Raw genomic sequence first — 19,959 nt, forward strand, 5'->3', positions numbered from 1 at the left:
ATAGAGCTACCTCCTGGGTGAAATATACTGCAGAATGAAATTTTTGAATACAAAAAAGTTTAATTAATACCTGTGTGAAATGTACAAGTCTTCTTTTGTCATTCATACATACAGACATATATCATTTTACTTTATAAAACATAGTTCACTTACTTCAACTTTAAAGAGCTCTCCAGCACCTTCACAGTCATTGGATGTAATTATAGGGGTGTGAATATGTACAAAGTTGTTATCCTGTTAAAACAACACAAGATTTAATTAGTGAAACTTGTAATGTCTTAGAAGTGTATAGTTTTGTCCGTAACAGTGCATTTGCATGAAGTAAGTATATGCAGGTCCACAGTACAATAGCAATCTGTTTCTAGTGTACATTAAGTATCCAGCACTATTCTCCAAGCAGAGAGCTTTGTTCAACCAGCAAAGTCTAATAACTCAGCAGGTGGCTCACTATACTCCCATTATGTACGTAACTCTGGAATACCATCCCAATCTACCTAAAACAGACCATGACATTTTCTACTTTCAAGCCCTTACAAAAACAACACCTAAACCATATGTGCTCATGCTCCTCACCAGGTAACTCCATTTTCCTTTGTCAGCTCATATCTCCTTATCTCTTTACAACATTTACCCCCTTCTACACAACAAACCTTTCCACCACTCTTCTTCAATTTCATTCCTACCTTAATCCCCACTTTACATTTCAGTTTCTTTCTGACATTCCCACATTATCCATCTGTTTCAAATATTCTCCACCAATCTCTCATAATCAGATTCTATGTCAATAAGTAGCCTGGTTTTCTTACCCTCACTATCCTTGATTCAGCAGCTATATAATGCCTCTCCCCATCTTCTAGCTTTAACGACTACCTGCCTACTGACTAATATTTCACACTCCTTAACTCAGTTTTATTTATTTCGAACATCTATACTGTAACCCACCTTACCCATGCTGTGTAAGTCATATCTAATGTCTTCTTGTCACATATACTGCACATGAACTGTTTCCATACTAAATGTTTTATATCTGAATTTAATATCATGTACAATGTCAACAAAGAAGGAATACATATTTTATCTTTATATAACGTCACTACAAAACAATTACCTGGTTGCATCAATCGTTATCTATGTGATGATCTTTGTAAATTTTTTTTTGTCATAAGTATCTTAAAAGTATCAGTTGGAGAGCTTTTCTCTCCAAGCCTCTGCTAATAATGGGCTTTACCCAGTTGGAATTGTCTAGTAAACAAAAGAAAATAAACAGTAAACAAATAAGTATGAAAGAAGGATATATGCAAAGTGCATGCAAGACTTTTCTGGAAAAAACAACTTTTCAAATCTTAAAAATGAGAGGCAAACTGTCCAAAATTTACTTCTGCTAACTCAAAATAATTCACAAAATGTAAGATTTTTCTTTGGGAGATAGCCAACTCACACACCCACTATGCAGGATAAAAACAGAAGTTATGTTCTTACCAGAATGTTCCATCTGTGTTGTCAATCTTCTTTCCATTAACATGTGGGAGTACGGTTCTGATGCTCGGAACCAACTGGCTGCCTTCCTCAAGCTCGAGACTCCAGACTTGTGCTGCTCCTACTTAATCCCTTATGCCCCACTTCCCCATGTTATCTCGGATCGACTTTGCCAACAAGAAAAGTATCCCTAAAGCATTAACTATAATACAAAGGTAAGAAGATCAAAATACAAACAGATCTCACACTAACAGAACATCAGGAACTCAACTGAAGGAATAAAATTCCTGGTAACTTCTACTAGGCTTCCCGAAAAAGCTTTTGAATAGGGGAAGGGGGAGGGAAGATTAATGGAATGAAGCTGGACAACACAGATGGAACGTTATGGTAAGGACATAACTTCTTTATCTGATGATGTTCACTTCATTCCATTAACCTGTGGGACAAGAGTCCCCAGCTACCATAATCCAGGATGGCCATCAAGGAAGGATATTCTGGTGTACAGCAGAACCAAAAACACTTCTACTCCTGGACACAATACCCAATTTGTAATGAGTGACACAAGTATTGGGGTTTGACCAAGTAGCAGCAGCACAAATGTCCTCAATAGAAACTCTGGACCAAAAGGCTTCAGGCATGGCCATGGACATTGTAGTGTGTGCTCTTAAAGGAATATCTTTGAAAGAGTAAGTAAATGTAATACAGTCTTTCAACCATCTGGCCAAAGTAAAGTACAGTTGTGTACCTACCGTAAATGTAGATGTTAGAGTGTATTCACTGTTGCAGTCATTATAATTGGGTTATCCTGCTGGCAGGCTACCCACAGTTGGCCTGAATTCCAAAGTCTAGGTCCAGTGTCGGTTGCTGTTGCCTCCTCCCTGACGTCAGTACACCAGGGGTATAAAAGATGCAGCTGACGCCATTTTCTTCAGTTTTTCTTGCCCCAGATGTCAGGTGCCCGTAAACTGGTATGCTAAATTATGCCAATAAGCATGCATGCACAAAAAACAACTTTTCCTTCATCTATAAGCAAATACACCACATAGGTTATATAGAATAGAGAAGCACAGATAAGTCCCAGCAAAGGAAAAGGGGGATGGTGGGAGGGTAACTTGGACTGCAACAGTGAATACACTTGAACATCTACATTTATGGTAGGTACACAACTGTACTACGTTCATCGTGTTTCATTGTTGAAGTCATTACAATTGGTTTGAATCCCAAAGCTAAGGTTGGGAGGCTGGTGCTAAGTAGGATTAGGAGAGGCTATCAGGCCCTGCAGAACTGCAGTGGCAAATCCTGCCCTGGATTTAGCGTAGAGAGGTAAATGATAGTGCTTTGTAAAAGTATGCACTGAACTCCAAGTTGCAGCCTCTAAGATGTCTTTGGTTGGTACTCCTCTGAGGAAGGCTGCCAAAGTGGCTGCTGCTCTGTTGAATGTGGCCTAATGCCCTTAGGCACTGATTTGCCATGCTGTGAATAGCAGAAACGAATGCAGTGACCTATCCACTTTGAAATAGTCTGCTTTGAGATAGGCTTTCCTTGTGATCCTGCAGCATATGCCACTAGAAGTTGTTCAGTCTTTCTGAAAGCTTTGGTTCTGTCCAAGTAGAAGCGTAGTTGCCTGTGAATGTCCAAAGAATGCAGAATTCTCTCATCCTTATTCTGTGGGTTTGGATAAAAGGTAGGCAATGAATTGTTTGGTTAAGGGCCACACTGGACACTACCTTAGGCATAAATGCAGGGTTTGTGTGCAGAGAAACCCTGTCAGGATGGAAAATGATAAAAGGTTCCATAGCCATGAGTGCTTGTAACTCTGAGACTCGTCTAGCAGAGGTTATTGCTAGGAGCAGAGCTGTTTTCCAGGATAGGAATTTAATATCAGCTGCAGAGGCTGGTTCAAATGGAGGCAGTGTGAGTTTTTCCAAGACATAGTTGAGGTCCCATGCAGGTATTGGTGCTCTCCTTGGGGGGGGTCTTATGTTTTTGGCCCCTCTGAGGTATTGCCTTAGTAATGGATGAGAAAAAATAGGTAGTTCTGTATTGTAATGAGCTGAAATGGCAGAGGCATGAATTTTAATTGATGAAAAAGAAAGGCCTTTATCAAGCATCTCAGTTAAGTATTGCAAAATCTGAGGAATATTTGGAACAATCATGTCAAAACCTTGTGCCTGGTTCCAAGCACAGAATCTCTTCCATTTTTCTGCATAAGATTTTCTGGTGCTAGGCCTCCTGGCCTCCAAAATAACATCCATCACTGCTTTAGAGAGAGGTGTGCCTTGACTGGCTACATTATCCGCCATGCTGCCAGGTTTAAGGTCCTGAGTTGGCTGTGCAGTATTTGACTGTCTTGTTGGGTCAATAAGAGAGGAATTTGAGGTAAATTCCAAACTGGGCATTGAGACAAGCTCTTTAGTATTGGGTACCAGTGCTGGCGGGGCCAGTCTGGGGCAATCAGTATCATTTTTGGTTTCTCTTGTCTGACCTTGAGGAGTACCTTGGGGAGGAGAGGCAGAGGGGGAAAAGGCATATACTGTTAGGTTTTTCCAGCTGAAAGACAGAGCATTCACTTTCCATGCTTGCTTGTGATAAGTCCTTGTGCAGAATTTCTGTTGTTGGTAGTTGTGAGGAGAGGCAAATAGGTCTTTGTCCGGGCATCCCCAATTCCTTGTTATCATGGTGAAGACTTGTGGATCCAATTTCCACCCGTGGGGATCCATTAGGTTTCTGCTTAGTTCATCTGCCAGAGTATTTGTCCTTCCTGGCAGGAATTGTGCTTGCAGATGTACTTGGTAAGTCAATGCTGTGCCCCACAAGTTCATGGCTAGCCTGCAGAAGGGGTAGGAATGTGTGCCTCCCTGCTTGTTTATGTACCACATAACTGTAGTATTGTCCGTCCTTATCAGTAGTTGTCCTGGATGAAGTAGATCCTTGAAGGCTGTCAGAGTGTTCTGAACAGCTAGCATCTCTTTTTGATTGCTATATAGATGCATTTGACTTGCGGACCATGTGCCCCGAATACATCTTCCTGCCATATGGGCCCCCCATGCATAATGTGATGCATCTGTTGTCAATGTCTGCCTGGCTGTGGGTAAGGTGAATGGCTGTTCCGTGTTGTGGTGACAGGCTTTTGCCCACCATCGAAACTCCTGTTGCAGGCAGAGAATGAGGCTAATTATTGTTTCCAGGTTGTGACAATTTTGAGTTCAAACACTTTTTAGATGCCATTGAAGTTTCCTCATATGCAGTCTTGCATATGGAATTAGCAGAATGCAGGATGCCATGAAGCCCAAAGCCTGCAGAATTTTTCTTGCAGATAACTGGGTCTTTGTTGCCAACAGTTTGAAGTAAGTAGTCAGTTGTCTGTGTTTGTCTGGCGTGAGATAAGCCATCTGGGCAGTTGTATTTAAGCTTGCACCCAGGAATATTATCTCTTGAGAGGGCACTACTTTTGATTTCTTTTCGTTTACTGTGTACCCTAGACCTGTTAGTAATCTTTTTACAAATGCCAGATGCTGTAGTAGAATGTCCTTGTTCTCTGCTTGAATAAGGCAGTCGTCCAAGTAAGGATACATTTGTATTCCTCTTTGTCTGCAAAAAGCAATCACTGGTGCCAGGCATTTTCTGACGGCCCTGGGCGCAGTAGATAAGCCAAAGGGCAGTGCAGAGAATTGGTAATGCATTCAGCCAGCTATAAATCTGAGGTATCTTCTGCATGATTGCCTGATTGGGACATGCAGGTATGCCTCTTTTAGGTCTAAAGTCACAAGCCAAGCCCTCTTGCCCAGCATGGGCAGAAGCTGCTGCAGAGTTAACATTTTGAATTTTGGAATATCCAGGAATGTGTTTAGGATACACTGGTCCAGCATTGGTCTTCAGGCTTTGTCCTTTCTGTGCACCAAGAATAGCCTTGAGTAGAATCCTAGTCCCTGCTCTTGTTGTGGTACCAACTGAATAGCTCTCATGTCCATGAGGGATGAAACTTGTTTTTGTGCCTCTGCCCATTGATTGCGTGGCAGATCTGGCATGCCGTCTGGCCTTGGCAGCAAGTGGAACCTGTAGCCTTGTGATACGATGTTTAGGACCCATTTGTCCTGGGTGATCTTGTGGCAATTTTGTGAAAAAATTGCTAGTTTTCCCCCCAAAGGGGCTGCCAGAAGATAAGTGCTTGGTGCTGGCAGAGGAAAGTCATTGAGACTGTTTCCTGTATGGCTGTGATTTATCCTCTCCACTTTTGGAGGTAGAAGCACCCCATTGTTTAGGCCTGTATGAGCCTTGGGGCTGTGGATCTGCCTCTAGGGCATCTGTATCTGCCTCTTTGTGGCCTGTCTGACACTGGAAAGGACCAATTTGTTGTAGGCCAGTTCCTGCTAAATCTGGGAGGTTGTAACTGCAAGAAGTCCTTGACTGTTTGCATAGCTTTAGCTTTGTCCTCCATTTTCTTCAACACCTCTTCTGCTTTAACACCAAACAAAGTATCATGCTGTAATGGAGCATCTAATAGTTTTGCTTTGACATGATCAGGCAGATTCTGTTCTTTTAACCAAGCATGCCTCCTAATGACAGAACCCATAACAGCGGCCCTGCAGGAGACCTCTAGAGAATCAAAACCACATTGCAAAGTATGCTTTCCTACTTGTTCAGCTGCATGCAATAAATCCTGCATTTCTTTGTTTTCTGCACATTCTGAATTTAACATTTTCTGTTTAAGCAGTGACATAAGATATTGCAGATATTTAAGCATATGAAATTGGCAATTTAAAGCTCTTACAGCCAAGGTGGCAGAAGTATAAATCTTTTTCCCCCATCTGTCCAGGGCCCTAGAACCCCTAACAGAGGGGATAGGGTTTTTTGCAGTGGAAGCCTTGACCCCTCTGGGAGCCTGAGAGATGGTTTCTGGGTCAGCAGCAGGGTTTTTATAAAGAAATTTATGTGAATCAGGAACCCTGTAGTATCTGCCTGGCTTAACAGGGGCTGGTGGTAACGAGACTGGAGATAGACAGGACTCTGAAAATACATCTTCTACAATGTCTAAAACAGGTGGGATAGCAAGGGGCCTGTGCTGAGGTAATAAAAGGAAGTCTCTGAGCCTTTTCTTGGATTCTGAGAAATCTTGTATCTCCCAGTGGAAATGTTCTCTCATAGTATGCAGAGTCTCCCCAAAAGAATAATCCTCAGGAGGAGATGCTGAAGGGATAGATTCTTCAGCATCAGAATCCTCATAGGGAGGAATAGAAAATTCCTGTTCGGAAGAGGAATCAGAGGAAATGGAAACCTGGTCTGAAGATTCACATTCTATCTCTTGCCTAAGCCTCTTATCAGGAGGGGGATGGGAACCCCTGATCAAAGTAATTAGGTCTTCGGCCATTTTAAGCATATGTTTTTTACTACCATGCTGATTCCTAGGGATGGTCCGTTGTGGAGCAGAAAAATAGATCCCGATGGCAGACATAGTTTTACCATCTTTTTCACTCTGGGTACAAGTGTCACGTACCTTGGGCCCAAACAAGGTAGAGCCATCACAGGGGGCATTAATGAAGGACTGTTTGATGGGCTCTACAAAATCACACAGCCTCATCCAGGCATTCTGCCGTATGGCAATGCCGGAATCAGACACCTTTAAGGTACCCTCAGCAGCATGAGAGATAAGCCTCATGGATGCATTGGCTAGGGAATGTAAGGTGGCCAGCCTAGAAGAAACAGACTCCCATTCCTCATTAGGCACGGACCCTGGGACCAAACTAGAAAGTTCCTTAACTAAGTCCCTTTGTAGCAGGGTAAAATGAGCCAAGTAGTTCAATGCCTGAAGAGCAAACGTAGACATACTGAGACCGTGTATTAACTGCCTCATGTTCACTGACAACCCTCTTCTCCTAGTACATAATTCTCCTACTTGCGAGAAATGCATCTAAATCAGTAACCTGGAATCCATACTCTCTCGCAGCACAGTCAGTACTCCTGACAAAGAGGGCATTGACAGCACAAACACTACACCACCCACATCACATAGCCAAGCACAATATACACCCACCTATGCAGAGGTCCTAAATAAAAACTTACCTAAACGCACTCACAAACATTCCACACACAACACCAAACACATCATATGCAGCAGACAACACACCAATGTCTCACAAACACAGTCCATAAGGCATAACAATAAACCAACACAGCCCTTAAGGCATAACAATAAACCAAACATACTGGTCATTGGTGACTCAATTGTGAGACACACCAATGTCCCCCTCACCAGGCCCGACAAGGAGAAGGTCACGGTCAGTTGTCTGTCAGTTGCCTGAATCCACCACATCACGCATGCACTTAAGTCTCTCCAAAGCAGGTAAAAGTATGACTGTCATTGCCCATGTTGGTATGAATGACTTGAGACATACCTCCATGCACTATATGAAAAGAGACATAACTGAGCTCTCAGAGTATGTGCCCTAAGCAGGTTATGACCCTAGCCCTAAGCAGTATCCTACCTTCACCAAGAATGATACCACAATATCAACAAAAATAACTGACTTCAATAACTGGCTTAGCTTCTGGTGTCTTTCCAAGGGGATCCAGTATCTGTCTGCCTGGGATGACATGGTTGACGAGCCTCAATGCTTTGCCAGAGATGGCCTCCACCTGTCACAACTGGGATTCCGGATCCTGGCCAAGACTCTTCCCTCCCCCACTGTGCCTTTTTTAGGCTATTTCCCAAAGACAAATCTTCCAACATAAAATCTCTTGTGAGAGACCTGGGGACTCAGGCTGACAACAATCTCACATTCAACCATCATGTAGCAGCAGTGGTCAGAAAAACCTTTTACTTGGTTCATCTCTTAAGTAAAGGGATTGCACCCAGAAAAAAAGAGGTTATTACCTCTCTGTACTCCTCCCAAATTAGGCCAATAATTGAGTATAATGCACCATTTGATATGTATCTCTCCAAACACCTGCACCAACTGGAAAGGCCACAGAAATACCTCACAAAGAGAATCCATGGCCTCCAACTCCTGTCCTATGTGGACAGGCTCAAATCACTATCACTCTACTTGGTATCATACAGATTGCTCAGAGGTGATCTCTACCTTGCCTACAAGGCAATATCGGACCCTGCCCTACTAGAGATTCTCCATATCCATAAGTCTAACTCCTCACACATTACCACTCAAAAGGCCTAAATTTATTAAGCAACATCAATAAAACCTGCTGGAGAGACAGTTTTTTCTCCCAGAGGATGCCCCGTCTCTGTAATAGACTTCCCATACATGTCAGAGTACGTCGCATGCCCTCTTCAAGCGCAACCTTGATAAGTGGATGGGAAACCACAAATTTGTCCCAGGAGTTCCACCTGTGCCCCTCATTGACAAGGGCGACAGGTGGTGACTGACGTCTCTTTTTTGGGGATAAACTCTTGGCTAGCCTCATAAGGGCCCCAGGGCCATTAGCCTAGTGCACTTTTAAAGCCTAATGGCTTTTGATATGCCATGGAGAAAGAGGATGAGAATATATATATATATATATATATATATATATAACACACACACACACACACACACACACACACATACATATATATATATATATATATATATATATATATATATATATATATATATATATAAAAAAACACACACACACATATATATATATATATATATATATATATATATATATATATATTTTTTTTTAATGGGTCTACTTCATATGATCTAAATTTCATAGGCATAGCCCCACACAAAGTTCAGTTTTACTGAACAATACAAAATCAAACCACAGAATATATAATCAATCTAGGTGGGGGGGGCAGGGTTGCACTACAGTGGGGAACAGGGCACATACCTTTTACTTGCCTTACAGTGCTCTACAGACTGCCAGTACTCATTGTCAGTGAAATGAGTTTTAGGTCAAATGAAGTTTTGGTCATTTGGTCTCAGTCAAATGAATTTCAATAATATGAAATTTAGGTCATATGAAGCAGATATATATATATATATATATATACATATATATATATATGGGTCTGCTTCACATGATCTAAATTTCATATTATCGAAATTCATTTGACTGACACCAAATGATATACATATATATTTTTTTTTTTTGGAAAAAAAAAAAGCCTCATGGACAGAACCCGGAGCCGAGATAGGCACGGAAGGCAAAAGATGAGAAGAGACAGGTAAGGAAGCACAAAAAAAGGAAAAAAAAACTCACCCAAAAAACCATGAAGGTCTTGCTCAAGCTGGAACTCGCTGCTAACACCAAGTGCGGCAAACGAGAGCTGAGGTAACATGGGGTAGCGGGGCATTGTGGGTAGGTAGGAGGAGCTCAAGTCTGGAGTCTCAAGCTGGAAGAAGGCAGACGGTTGGTTCCGAGCATTAGAACTGTATTCCCACAGGTTAATGAAATGAAGTAGACATCAGATCTGCCTGTTTAAATATAAGCAGCTCAGACGTTGCTGCATCTTAAGGATGTGGTTCACACAGTCAGCTACATTAATTTGGGAATTTCACAAGTGTGGTTTTCATGAAACAGCACAATTCCTTACTACATGGGATCAAACACTGTACAATTTTAAGGAGAAAAAAAGAACAGCAGCCTCACAATCCCACAAAGCAACTGCTAGCTAGTGCCCTGAGCTTAGTAATGCTGTTCCTGAAAGAAAAAATTCAAGCACTAACAGATAATAACAAAAGCATAAATATTGTCTGTATTTACATTCCTCCAGGGGATAATACCAAAACCCTTGAAGATATCCTCCAGTGGTTATCTAGTAACTATCTCCAAGAAACCATAGTACTTGGTGATTTTAACATAGTCTGAAACACCTATTCCTCAGTATCTCCCACTACCCATATTAACCTATATGGATTTACATAAATAATATCCTCCACCACCAGGATAGACAAAGCGAATAGCAAAGAAAGTATATTAGACTGCAGTCTTCTCAACAGTCACCCCCAATTGTATACATCTGGAACTCTCCCCGATGACCTCAGTGATCACTTTCTCACCTATATAATTAAACACAAAACCAATAACCCCACCAGCCCACCTATAGAACAGTTAGAAATAATAAGAACTTTGACCCTACCAAGTTTCAAGAGGAACTTAAATCATGCAATTGGACCCCCTGAAAAACTTACCGCTAGATGAAGCTGTCTCTTACTTTAATGAAAAATTCCTGGCCATCCTTGACTCCCATGCTCCTGCCCGCACCAGTAGGACTAAAGCAAAAACTGTGCCATGGCTCTCTAAAGAAACCAAATTATGAATCTCACTCAGAAATACGATACGGGCCATGTGGCGTTCTACTAAATAATCTCAAGCTCATAAATTCCAGCAACTTAGGACCGAGACTAAAAGAGTCATTTTACTGGGTAAAAAAAAAATTACTACTTCCATCTTCAGAACAGAAATGAAAAATATATTCAAAAATTTTGGGCAGGTATAAATAAACTACTGTACCCAGGTCAAACCACCACACCTACTCCTTCAGCCTCCACAGATAAACTGTCGGCGGATGTTGCTAATAACTTTAATAATTTCTTTACTGAGAATATCCAGGCCCTAGCCAGTCAGCTACCTATGTGTTCCTCTAACTTATAGTTTCCCATTCCCAGTACCCAGTTCTCCTTAGCCTCCTTCCAGTCTCTACATCCATTATCTGTTCCCTCATCAAAAAACTAAAATCCACACCCCATCTGCTGACCATCTCCCTGCTGAGCAACTGCAAAAAGCTGCAAACGTCATAGCGTATTCCATTTCCATTCTAATCAACCGTGGCATATCAGAAGCTACAGTCCCCCTCTCTCTGGAAAACGTCTCATGTCATACCTCTCCATAAAGGTGGTAGCTTCACCGAACTCTCCAATTATAGACCTATAGCTATCTTATCACCATTGGCTAAAATTATAGAAAAGTACATCCATAAGCACTATCTAATCCAGAACCATCTACTGGCAAACTCTCAGCATGACTTTCGACCACATCATAGTACCACCAGAACCCTGCTTACCTTCTTTGATGCTATTAACTATAACAGAAACAATAATAGACCATCCTCAGCCCTTTTTCTAGATCTCTTAAAGGCTTTTGATAAGGTTAACCACCAACTACTTATTTCCACCTTGAAAGCAATTTCCTTAGACAATCATTCTCTCCAGTGGCTCCAACCATATCTCTGCAATAGACAACAAGCCATCCAATGGCAAAATAAACTATCCAACCTCCTTCCCAATACCCTTGGAGTCCCCCAGGATCTATTCTGGGTCCTCTTTTGTTTTCCATTTTTATCAATGACCCACTTTTGGTCATTCCAAATGCTAATTGCATTCAATACCCAGATGACTCTACTTTAATCTGCTCAGCCACCTCCCAACCAGTATTGCAGACAGTAACCCAAAATACCTTTAATATAGTCAAAAACTGGCTTTCTGAGCGATGACTAATTTTAAATCCAAACAAAACTAAGCTCCTACTTTTCTCTGCCACCCAAAGATCCTCTGTTTTACCCTTCTCCATAAAATCAAATAATGGTACCACAATATCTCCTGATGCGTTTACAAAACTTCTAGGAGTTTTGGTTGATAACAGCCTTAAATTCGATAAATATGTCAACCAAACTATTAAAACCATTAACAAAAAACTTGGTACATTATATAGGATTAAACCTTTTCTTACCCCACCTGCTAGAATAGCCATAGCCCATTCTCATCTACTCTCTACCCTTTTCTATGCCTCCCCTTTACTCACCGACTTAAACAAATGTGATCTCAATAAACTCTCCACCTGTTATAACCACATAGCTAGATTTGCCACTGGTATGCTTGACAGAACACATTACTGTAAACACCTAAACTATCTGGGCTGGCTAGAGTTGCCCAGCCTATTAAAGTACAACCAACTAATAATGGCTCACAAAGTACTTAACCAACCAGATAATATTCCTGCTCTTAAAAATATTATCTACCCCCACTGTAACTTTAGACCACTTCACTCATCTAATAGACTGGTAGTCCAAACTGTTAAATCCAAAAGCTTTGCTGGTGACTCTGTTTGCCAATTTGGTTGGTAAAACTTGGAAGTCATTGCCTGATGACATCACTCGATAGACCTCCCTAACACAATTTAAGAAAAGTCTCAAGCAGTATCTTAACAAATATTAGCTGTGTCTGTATCTGTGTATTTATACTATGTAATTTGTTTTTATTAAGTGTGCTATATCACAATTATTTGACTGTACAACTCAAATGTCTCTACTGAGCTTGTAAACTTTAAATGTATATTTTTCTTATGCTTATTTTTGTAACTACCTTTGGAGATTTTCTCCCGGGGCCTCTGTTGAAAATGGACATGTATCCAGTCAGACTTTCCCAGGTCAACAAATGTAAAATAAATAAATATTTGTAGCATATATTCAGCAGCCCTACAAATATAAATTTATAGTTTTGTTGTTTGCAAAATTTCAATTTTACTTAAAAAAAAATCACTTCTTTCTTAAAGCAATAATTCAGTCCAGTTTCTTAACAATATTACACTTCAGAGTATAATACTGATTAGACCTCTCAGCTGTTGCTGTTTTGGATGAATGTTCCTATCTTCAGAGATTGATTTATCCCTTTACAAGATGGCCATATTTTTGGAGGTTTGTCTCTATTTCCAAGCATGATTTACCCTTTCACTTAATTTTCTGAATCCTCACCATCACATGTGATTTTTTTTAACTGCTCTGGTACACAGAAAACCACACATGATCAACATAGTAGTGGCAATAACAATTTAAAGAAACAAGACACCCATCTTACATCACCCTTGACTGAACAAAAATAAATGACCTCATGTGGCAGAATTCTGCAAAACAATTCATTAAAGTCTACAGATTTTACACTGTCTCTTTGATAATGTGCTAATATTTTTCCATCAATTGAACTCACTGTTTATAAATGTTTTTGAGTGGTATCCTATATTCCTACTAGAAGTTTGAAGAGTTATATACTATTTGTTATTAAAATTTTACACAGCTTTGATGTCCACATTTTTAGCTGGATGTCCCTACTTTTCAAGGGCCTTTGTTAGTCTATATGTCTGCAGGTTCAAATGTATTACTGGTTAACAGCAATTGTGAATCACAAAAATGTCTAAGCCCTTATAACTTGTTGTATAATAAAAACTCTGTAGTCTGATGCAAAGTGAGATGATGTTAAACAGTTCCACTGGTCATGAACTCTGCCTACATACTTAAGCATTTCTATACATCTCATAAAAGGAGAGTCATCCAGTGTTAAGTTTATTATAACAATTTTGCAAGGAAACACTATTAATATATACATATATATATATATATATATATATGTGTAATATCTATATTAATTTTTATAGATATATATATATATATATATATATATATATATATATATATACATACATACATACATATACTGTATTTCCCCGAAAATAAGACCGGGTCTTATATTCTTTCCCCTGCCAAAATACACATTAGGGCTTATTATCAGGGGATGCCTTATTTACTCCTCTCCCCATACAACAATCTAAATTTATTCATTTATTAATGTACAAACATTGACATTTATTCATATACACAAATTGACATTTATTTGGCACTATTCTGTTATTGGGCAACAGTTCTAAGTAACGCGTTAACAGTTGTGTGAGAATTCTACATAAACAGTGGAACAAACATTTCAACTTCAGAAAATCTACACCTTGGCTTTCACAGTGCAATATTTCATGCTTAACAGAAAGTGCACAAAAATGGAGGAGAGGAATAAAACTGAAAGCAGAAGCAATCCATTCTGTTGCCCTTATAATGGAAAAGTTATTCAAATACAGTCATGTCATCTTCTTCTGGAACATTGTCATAAGTCTCCAACCCACGAATTCTGGCCTCAATTTCTTGCAACTCCATTTCCTGAAGAACCATTGGCCTCAATCTGTCATGCCTAGCAAAAGAGCTCTCCTTAAATGAGCACTGCTTGTCCAAGTAGCCTGCTTGTAGTGCACTGGCAACACAGCTGTCAGTGATTTCATCCCATGAATTTTTCACCCAAGTCACGACGTCTTGCAGGCTAGGCTTCACAAAGTTTCCATGGTGATTTCTCTCCATTCTATTTTCAATGTAGTCATGGAGTTCCATGCGTGAATGGTCCTTGAATGGCGTGTTTATTGCAATATCAAGAGTCTGGAGATAGGCAGTCATTCCTGCGGGAATCATTATTTGATCTATTCTTCTCCATGCAAGGAATTTCTTCATGTCTTTAGCGTTCATAGGTTCATAGATTATAGGTTCATAGATTAATACTAAGCTAACTGCCCTTGCGAGCCATTTTAAGTCTAGGCAATTATCCCTTGTGAGACTCAAACCCTGCACCTTGTGTTTGTAAGGCAAACGCCTTAACCATTAAGCCGCCCTCCCAACCCCCTTAGAACTGGATAGACATGTTTTAATAATTAACAAGTACTCATCACATTTCTTTTTCTGTTTATAGGTTCATAGGTTAGTACTAGGCTAACTGCCCTTGTGAGCAATTTTAAACCTAGCCAATTATCCCCTGTGAGATTCAAACCCTGTACCTTGTGTTTGTAAGGCAAACACCTTAACCATTAGGCCACCCTCCCAGACTAGCAGACCTCTTTCGCCACCTCGCAAAACAAGTGGCAGCATTACATCGGCCTGCTTCATTATAACTGCTTGTGTGCACCAGGCTTTTTTTGGTTTCAAGAATGTAAATGCCTGAAACACGTTCAATCTTATCTTTCTTGCCCTTACTAATGATTAGAGGTGGGGTTTTCTTTCCATCTAGATGAAGTACCAAAATACAGGTAACACGTGCACTCTCGTAACCAGTGGAGTTGAATGTAGATTGACGAGGTACCCCTCTGATCAATTGTTTGAGATCCTTAGCCCATAAACACTGGAGTTTCATCCATAGCAATCATGTTGGAGAGTTGGTATTTGGAAAAATCAATGCCATCAACAAAGGACTTGAACTCAAGTGCATGTTTAATAACTTCAGTATCTTCCAGCTTGAACAGTGTTGTTGATCTTCTTAGAGACAGTTCATATCGCTGAAGGAAGCCATCCAGCCAATGTTGTGATGATTTGAATTCATCTGAGGATATTTCTAACTGTGGTGCCACTGCAAGGGCAAATGCTTGAATATCAGCCCTGCGCACAACCAAAGCCTTTGCTCTCCTGTTAGCAATCCATTCACAGATGATGTCTTCCAGGAAATAATGGTTGCCGACCTGATCCACACTTGCACTTAGCATTTCCCTCGTTGGCCTGTTGACTGAGGTTATCGAATGCTGCATGCAATTTTCGGACCATTCAGAGATCTAACTCCTTCTCTTTGCAGAAAGCTGTCAGATTCTTTCCCCGGGAGTTCTCCATGATTCTTTTCTTGTACTCGACGGAATAGCTCTTTCTTTTTGCACTCATTTTGTCTGGGGAGGGGGGTTAATTGAAGTCTTACGAGACTGGAGCGGCAACACAAAATGGCGACGGTTAAGAAGACACAACCACAGCCGTTTGTTATCAAGTGCACATGCTTTACGTGCATTGTCTGTACTTTGACCAATCAAAGTACACCTGCCAGTATTTATGGACCAAGGATCTCAACCATCAAGTGTGAGTGATGATTAGGGTTGCAGTTACATTAAGAATCGTGGAGGACTCCCAGGGAAAGACTCTTTTGACTTTCTGCAAAGAGAAGTTGTGTGTCCGAATAGTCCAAAAATGGTAAGCAGAGTATGATAACCTCAGTCAACAGGTGTCATTATTATTATTTTATAATTCAACACGTCTGTCGTGTGTTGTTGACTATCTTAACTGGGGCTTATTTTTGGGGTAGGGCTTATATCATGACCACCTTGGAAAAACATGCTAGGCCTTATTCTCTGGTTAGGTCTTATTTACGAAGAAATACAGTATATATATATATATATATATATATATATATATATATATATATATATATACACACACACACACACACACATTAAATGGATCGTATACAAGCATCAGAGCTACTACTAATAATAACAGTTTTCAGTTGAACAAAACCACCCTAAACTCAAAACTGAAATAACATAATGCATTATTTATTTATTTCAAGAATATGTATATATATACACACACACACACACACACACACACACACACACACACACACACACACATATTATTGTATATATTACTATTAACACTGTTAAATGGACGTATACAAAGCATCAGAGCTACTGTGCATAATAACAGTTTCAAGTTGAACAAAACCACCCTAGAACTCAAACTGAAATAACCATATGCATTATGTATTTATTTAAATATTTGTAAAGCAGCTAAGATGTCTAATGTACTGTAAATATTCTGTGTATCAGTTTTTCTTATTTATTCCTTTTGATGAAAGTGGAAATAATGCATTAGAGCAAAGTCTTTAAACTTTTTTCTTTTAGTATGCAACTTGCATTTACATTATTTCCTTATTTTCACTCTCTAGGTGAATTTCTTGGCATCCACATCTCAAACACATAATAAGCAATTTATGATTGGCAACCTGCCCATAATCTTCCATGTTATGATCTATATTTGAGGTTAGAAAATGTACAGAAATGTATACAGGGAAGTGATTTATTAAAAGTACTGCATTATGCAGTTATTACTTTGCATAAATTCCATACTTAAGTCTGTCAGTGTTGGTGGTTAAACAGGTAGAACAAACAGCTTTGGTGCCGAAAGATCAGTAGGCTGTGGGTTCTATTCTTACACCAGCTACTTGGATTAATTTTCCATTACAGACAATGCAGTGATTAAGATGGTTGTAGCTTGGAGAAATTCGGAAAGTCTGAACTGAGTAACAAATTTTTCAACAGAAAGCAAAAAGAAAAAAAATGATTTCGCTTCTGCTTAAATATTTTAAGTTGCACTTAGAGTGACCTATTTGATGATTCGTTTTTGTACTTTTCTTTTTTCAGTGTTTTAGACACAAAAAACTATCTGTTTGTATTTTTTAGTTTGCTCTGGAACTTCAGTCTTGTAGTTTCATTTGCAGTTGGGGGAAGAGTGTGTATACATTACACTGCATTTGTATAACCATAAAGTACAGTTATGAAAGAACTTATCATAACAGCAGATGTCCTACTTCTCACTGTTGCAGTATTCTTTACTCTTGGGATATCCTGCCAAGGGCAGCCTAATGTCCGTTCAGCATACCAAAGCTATTACACCTTCCAGGAGTCATACATCAGATGCATGGTACACATGTGATGTACAGATGTCTAATCCTGAGAAATGAAGTGCTCCAGGAGAACCAGAACAATCCCAGTGAAAGTAATAACATGCACATCCAGAAAGGGAATAATAAAGGAAGAGGGAACCCTTGGCCAAAAGTAGGGCAATAGAAAATAATATGGTGAAAGAGGGAGGGGCAGAATATTACAAAAGTGGGAAGCAGGACATCTACTGCTACGGTAAGATCCTATACAACTGTACTATGTCCAAATTTGCACTGGAGAAAGAAGATAGACAGAGAAGACCTGCCACCAGAAAAGATCCTACGAATGTCTTGCCAATCCCTCAGGAAAGGGGATAGAAGGGTGGGATCATAATGAATGGTGACTACGAGTAACACAGATACCAAGATATGGTAAGTACATAACTATTAATCTGATGTTATGCTAGTCACCATTCATCATGTATGGGTCAAAGTCCCCAGCTACCCAATATTCTCGGGTGCCCACATGGAAGGACATGCCTAAGAGCAGTGGAGCCAAAGGAAGCCCTTCCCCTAGCAACTAGGTCAAGTTTGTAATGAGAAACAAAGGTATGAGGAGAAGACCAAGTTGCCGCTGCACAAATGTCATCCAAGGATTGACGAGCTGCAAATGCAGCTGTTGCAGCCACTGGCCCAGTAGAATGAGTCTTAACTGGTCCAGAGAAAGGAGAACCACAGGAGGAGTAGATGTAAGAGATGCACTGGGAAATCCAACAGGAAATGGTAATTTTTGAAACAGCTCGCCCCTTCCTGTTGACTGAAAAGGCCACAAACAATTGGTCTGAAAGACAGAAGGACTTAGTTCTCTGTAAATAGAAACAAAGCTGTCGATGAACATCTTAGGTATGCAAAATGCATTCCCACTTGTTAGTATAATTAGGAAAGAACACAGGAAGTCGGATAGACTGACTGAGGTTCGCTTCAGCAGCCACTTGTTTGCATAAAGGAAGGATTGGGTCTCAAGGCCACTCTAACTTTAAGAATATCAAATATGGAGGCTTAAGGGCAACAGCCTGCAATTCTGATACTCCTTTTGCTGAAGTTATTGCACCAAAAGAGCAGCCTTTCAAGAAAGGAATTTAAGATCACAGGATGCAGCAGGCTCAAAAGGGGGCCAAGTTAGAGATTACAGCACCAGGGCAAGATCCCATGGTGGAGAAGGATCCTTGAATGGGGACGCAACAAAAAGACACCTTTCAAGAAGGCCTCGCAAAGGTGAGAAGAGAACGTAGGTTCATCATTAAGGTGAAAATTAGAAATAGCTGCCATTTGAACTTTAATTGTAGATAAAATAGTGCTCTCCTGAAAAAGGGTAGCCAAGAAAAGAAGAATGTCGGAAATAGGCCGTGAAAATGGATCCAGATTCCGACCTTTAGCCCAGACAGAGAATCTCTTCCACTTACTACTGTAAATTCTCTAGGTAGAAGATTTTTGAGAGGGAAGACTAATGTCCTTCACAGGGATGCAAGCCTGGACTTGGAATTGGACAACCCAAGCTATCAGACAGTCCGCATATTTGGAAGTGGAAGGAGTGACGGGTGAGAGATCAGATCCGACACCGGATCAAGCACCCAAGGGGGGGGGGGTGCTTCAGATGAACGTAGAAGAGGTAACCATACCTGCCAAGGCCGGAAGGGGGCAATGAGGATTAACTGCATCCTGAGGCATCTGGCTTCTTGAAGAGCTCTCGGAATTAGTGATAATGGAGGGAAGACAAAGAAGACCCGGAGGCCAATTGTGAGTCAGAGCATCCCTGGGGGGACTCCCCCCTCTGGGGAATCATGGCAAAGTAGTTGTTGCATTTGTGGTTGAAAGGGGAAACAAACAGATCGCAGCTCGGTTGGCCACAATGACAGAAGATCTGCTTCGCCAATAATGGATTCAGGGACCACTCGTGCAGGGTCAGAATAGCCCTGTTCAGCTGGTCCGGCAGTACGTTGGATGCTCCAGAAATATACATTGCAAGGAGAAAGCACCCAGAGGACATCACCCACTCCCCAAACCCTCATGGCCTCTAGACAAAGCAGATAAGAACATGTGCCCCCTTGTTTATGTACCACACAACAACCATGTTTGTCTGTGTGTACTGCTATTGACCCTAGAGGAAGACAGTCCTGAAAGGCTTGCAACATTGATGTGCAGTTTTGTCTCTGACAGGGACCACATCCCATGGACAGTCTTCCCCTGGAAGTGCCCCCCC

General features: G+C 40.5%; 1 protein-coding gene across 1 annotated transcript in view; it reads right to left on the reverse strand.

Moving 5' to 3' along the window:
- The window catches only part of NARS2 (asparaginyl-tRNA synthetase 2, mitochondrial), a 1,353,496-nt gene that overhangs the window by 1,063,852 nt on the left and 269,685 nt on the right, over positions 1-19,959 (reverse strand). The window contains exon 4 of the mRNA XM_044072015.1: positions 154-234. Coding sequence (XP_043927950.1) covers positions 154-234 — 81 coding nt within the window. The remainder of the gene's footprint in view (positions 1-153; positions 235-19,959) is intronic.

This window comes from Protopterus annectens, chromosome 5.part0, assembly GCF_019279795.1.
Source record: "Protopterus annectens isolate FY-2018-M chromosome 5.part0, PAN1.0, whole genome shotgun sequence".
In the NCBI taxonomy this organism is placed as follows: Eukaryota; Metazoa; Chordata; order Ceratodontiformes; family Protopteridae; genus Protopterus; species Protopterus annectens.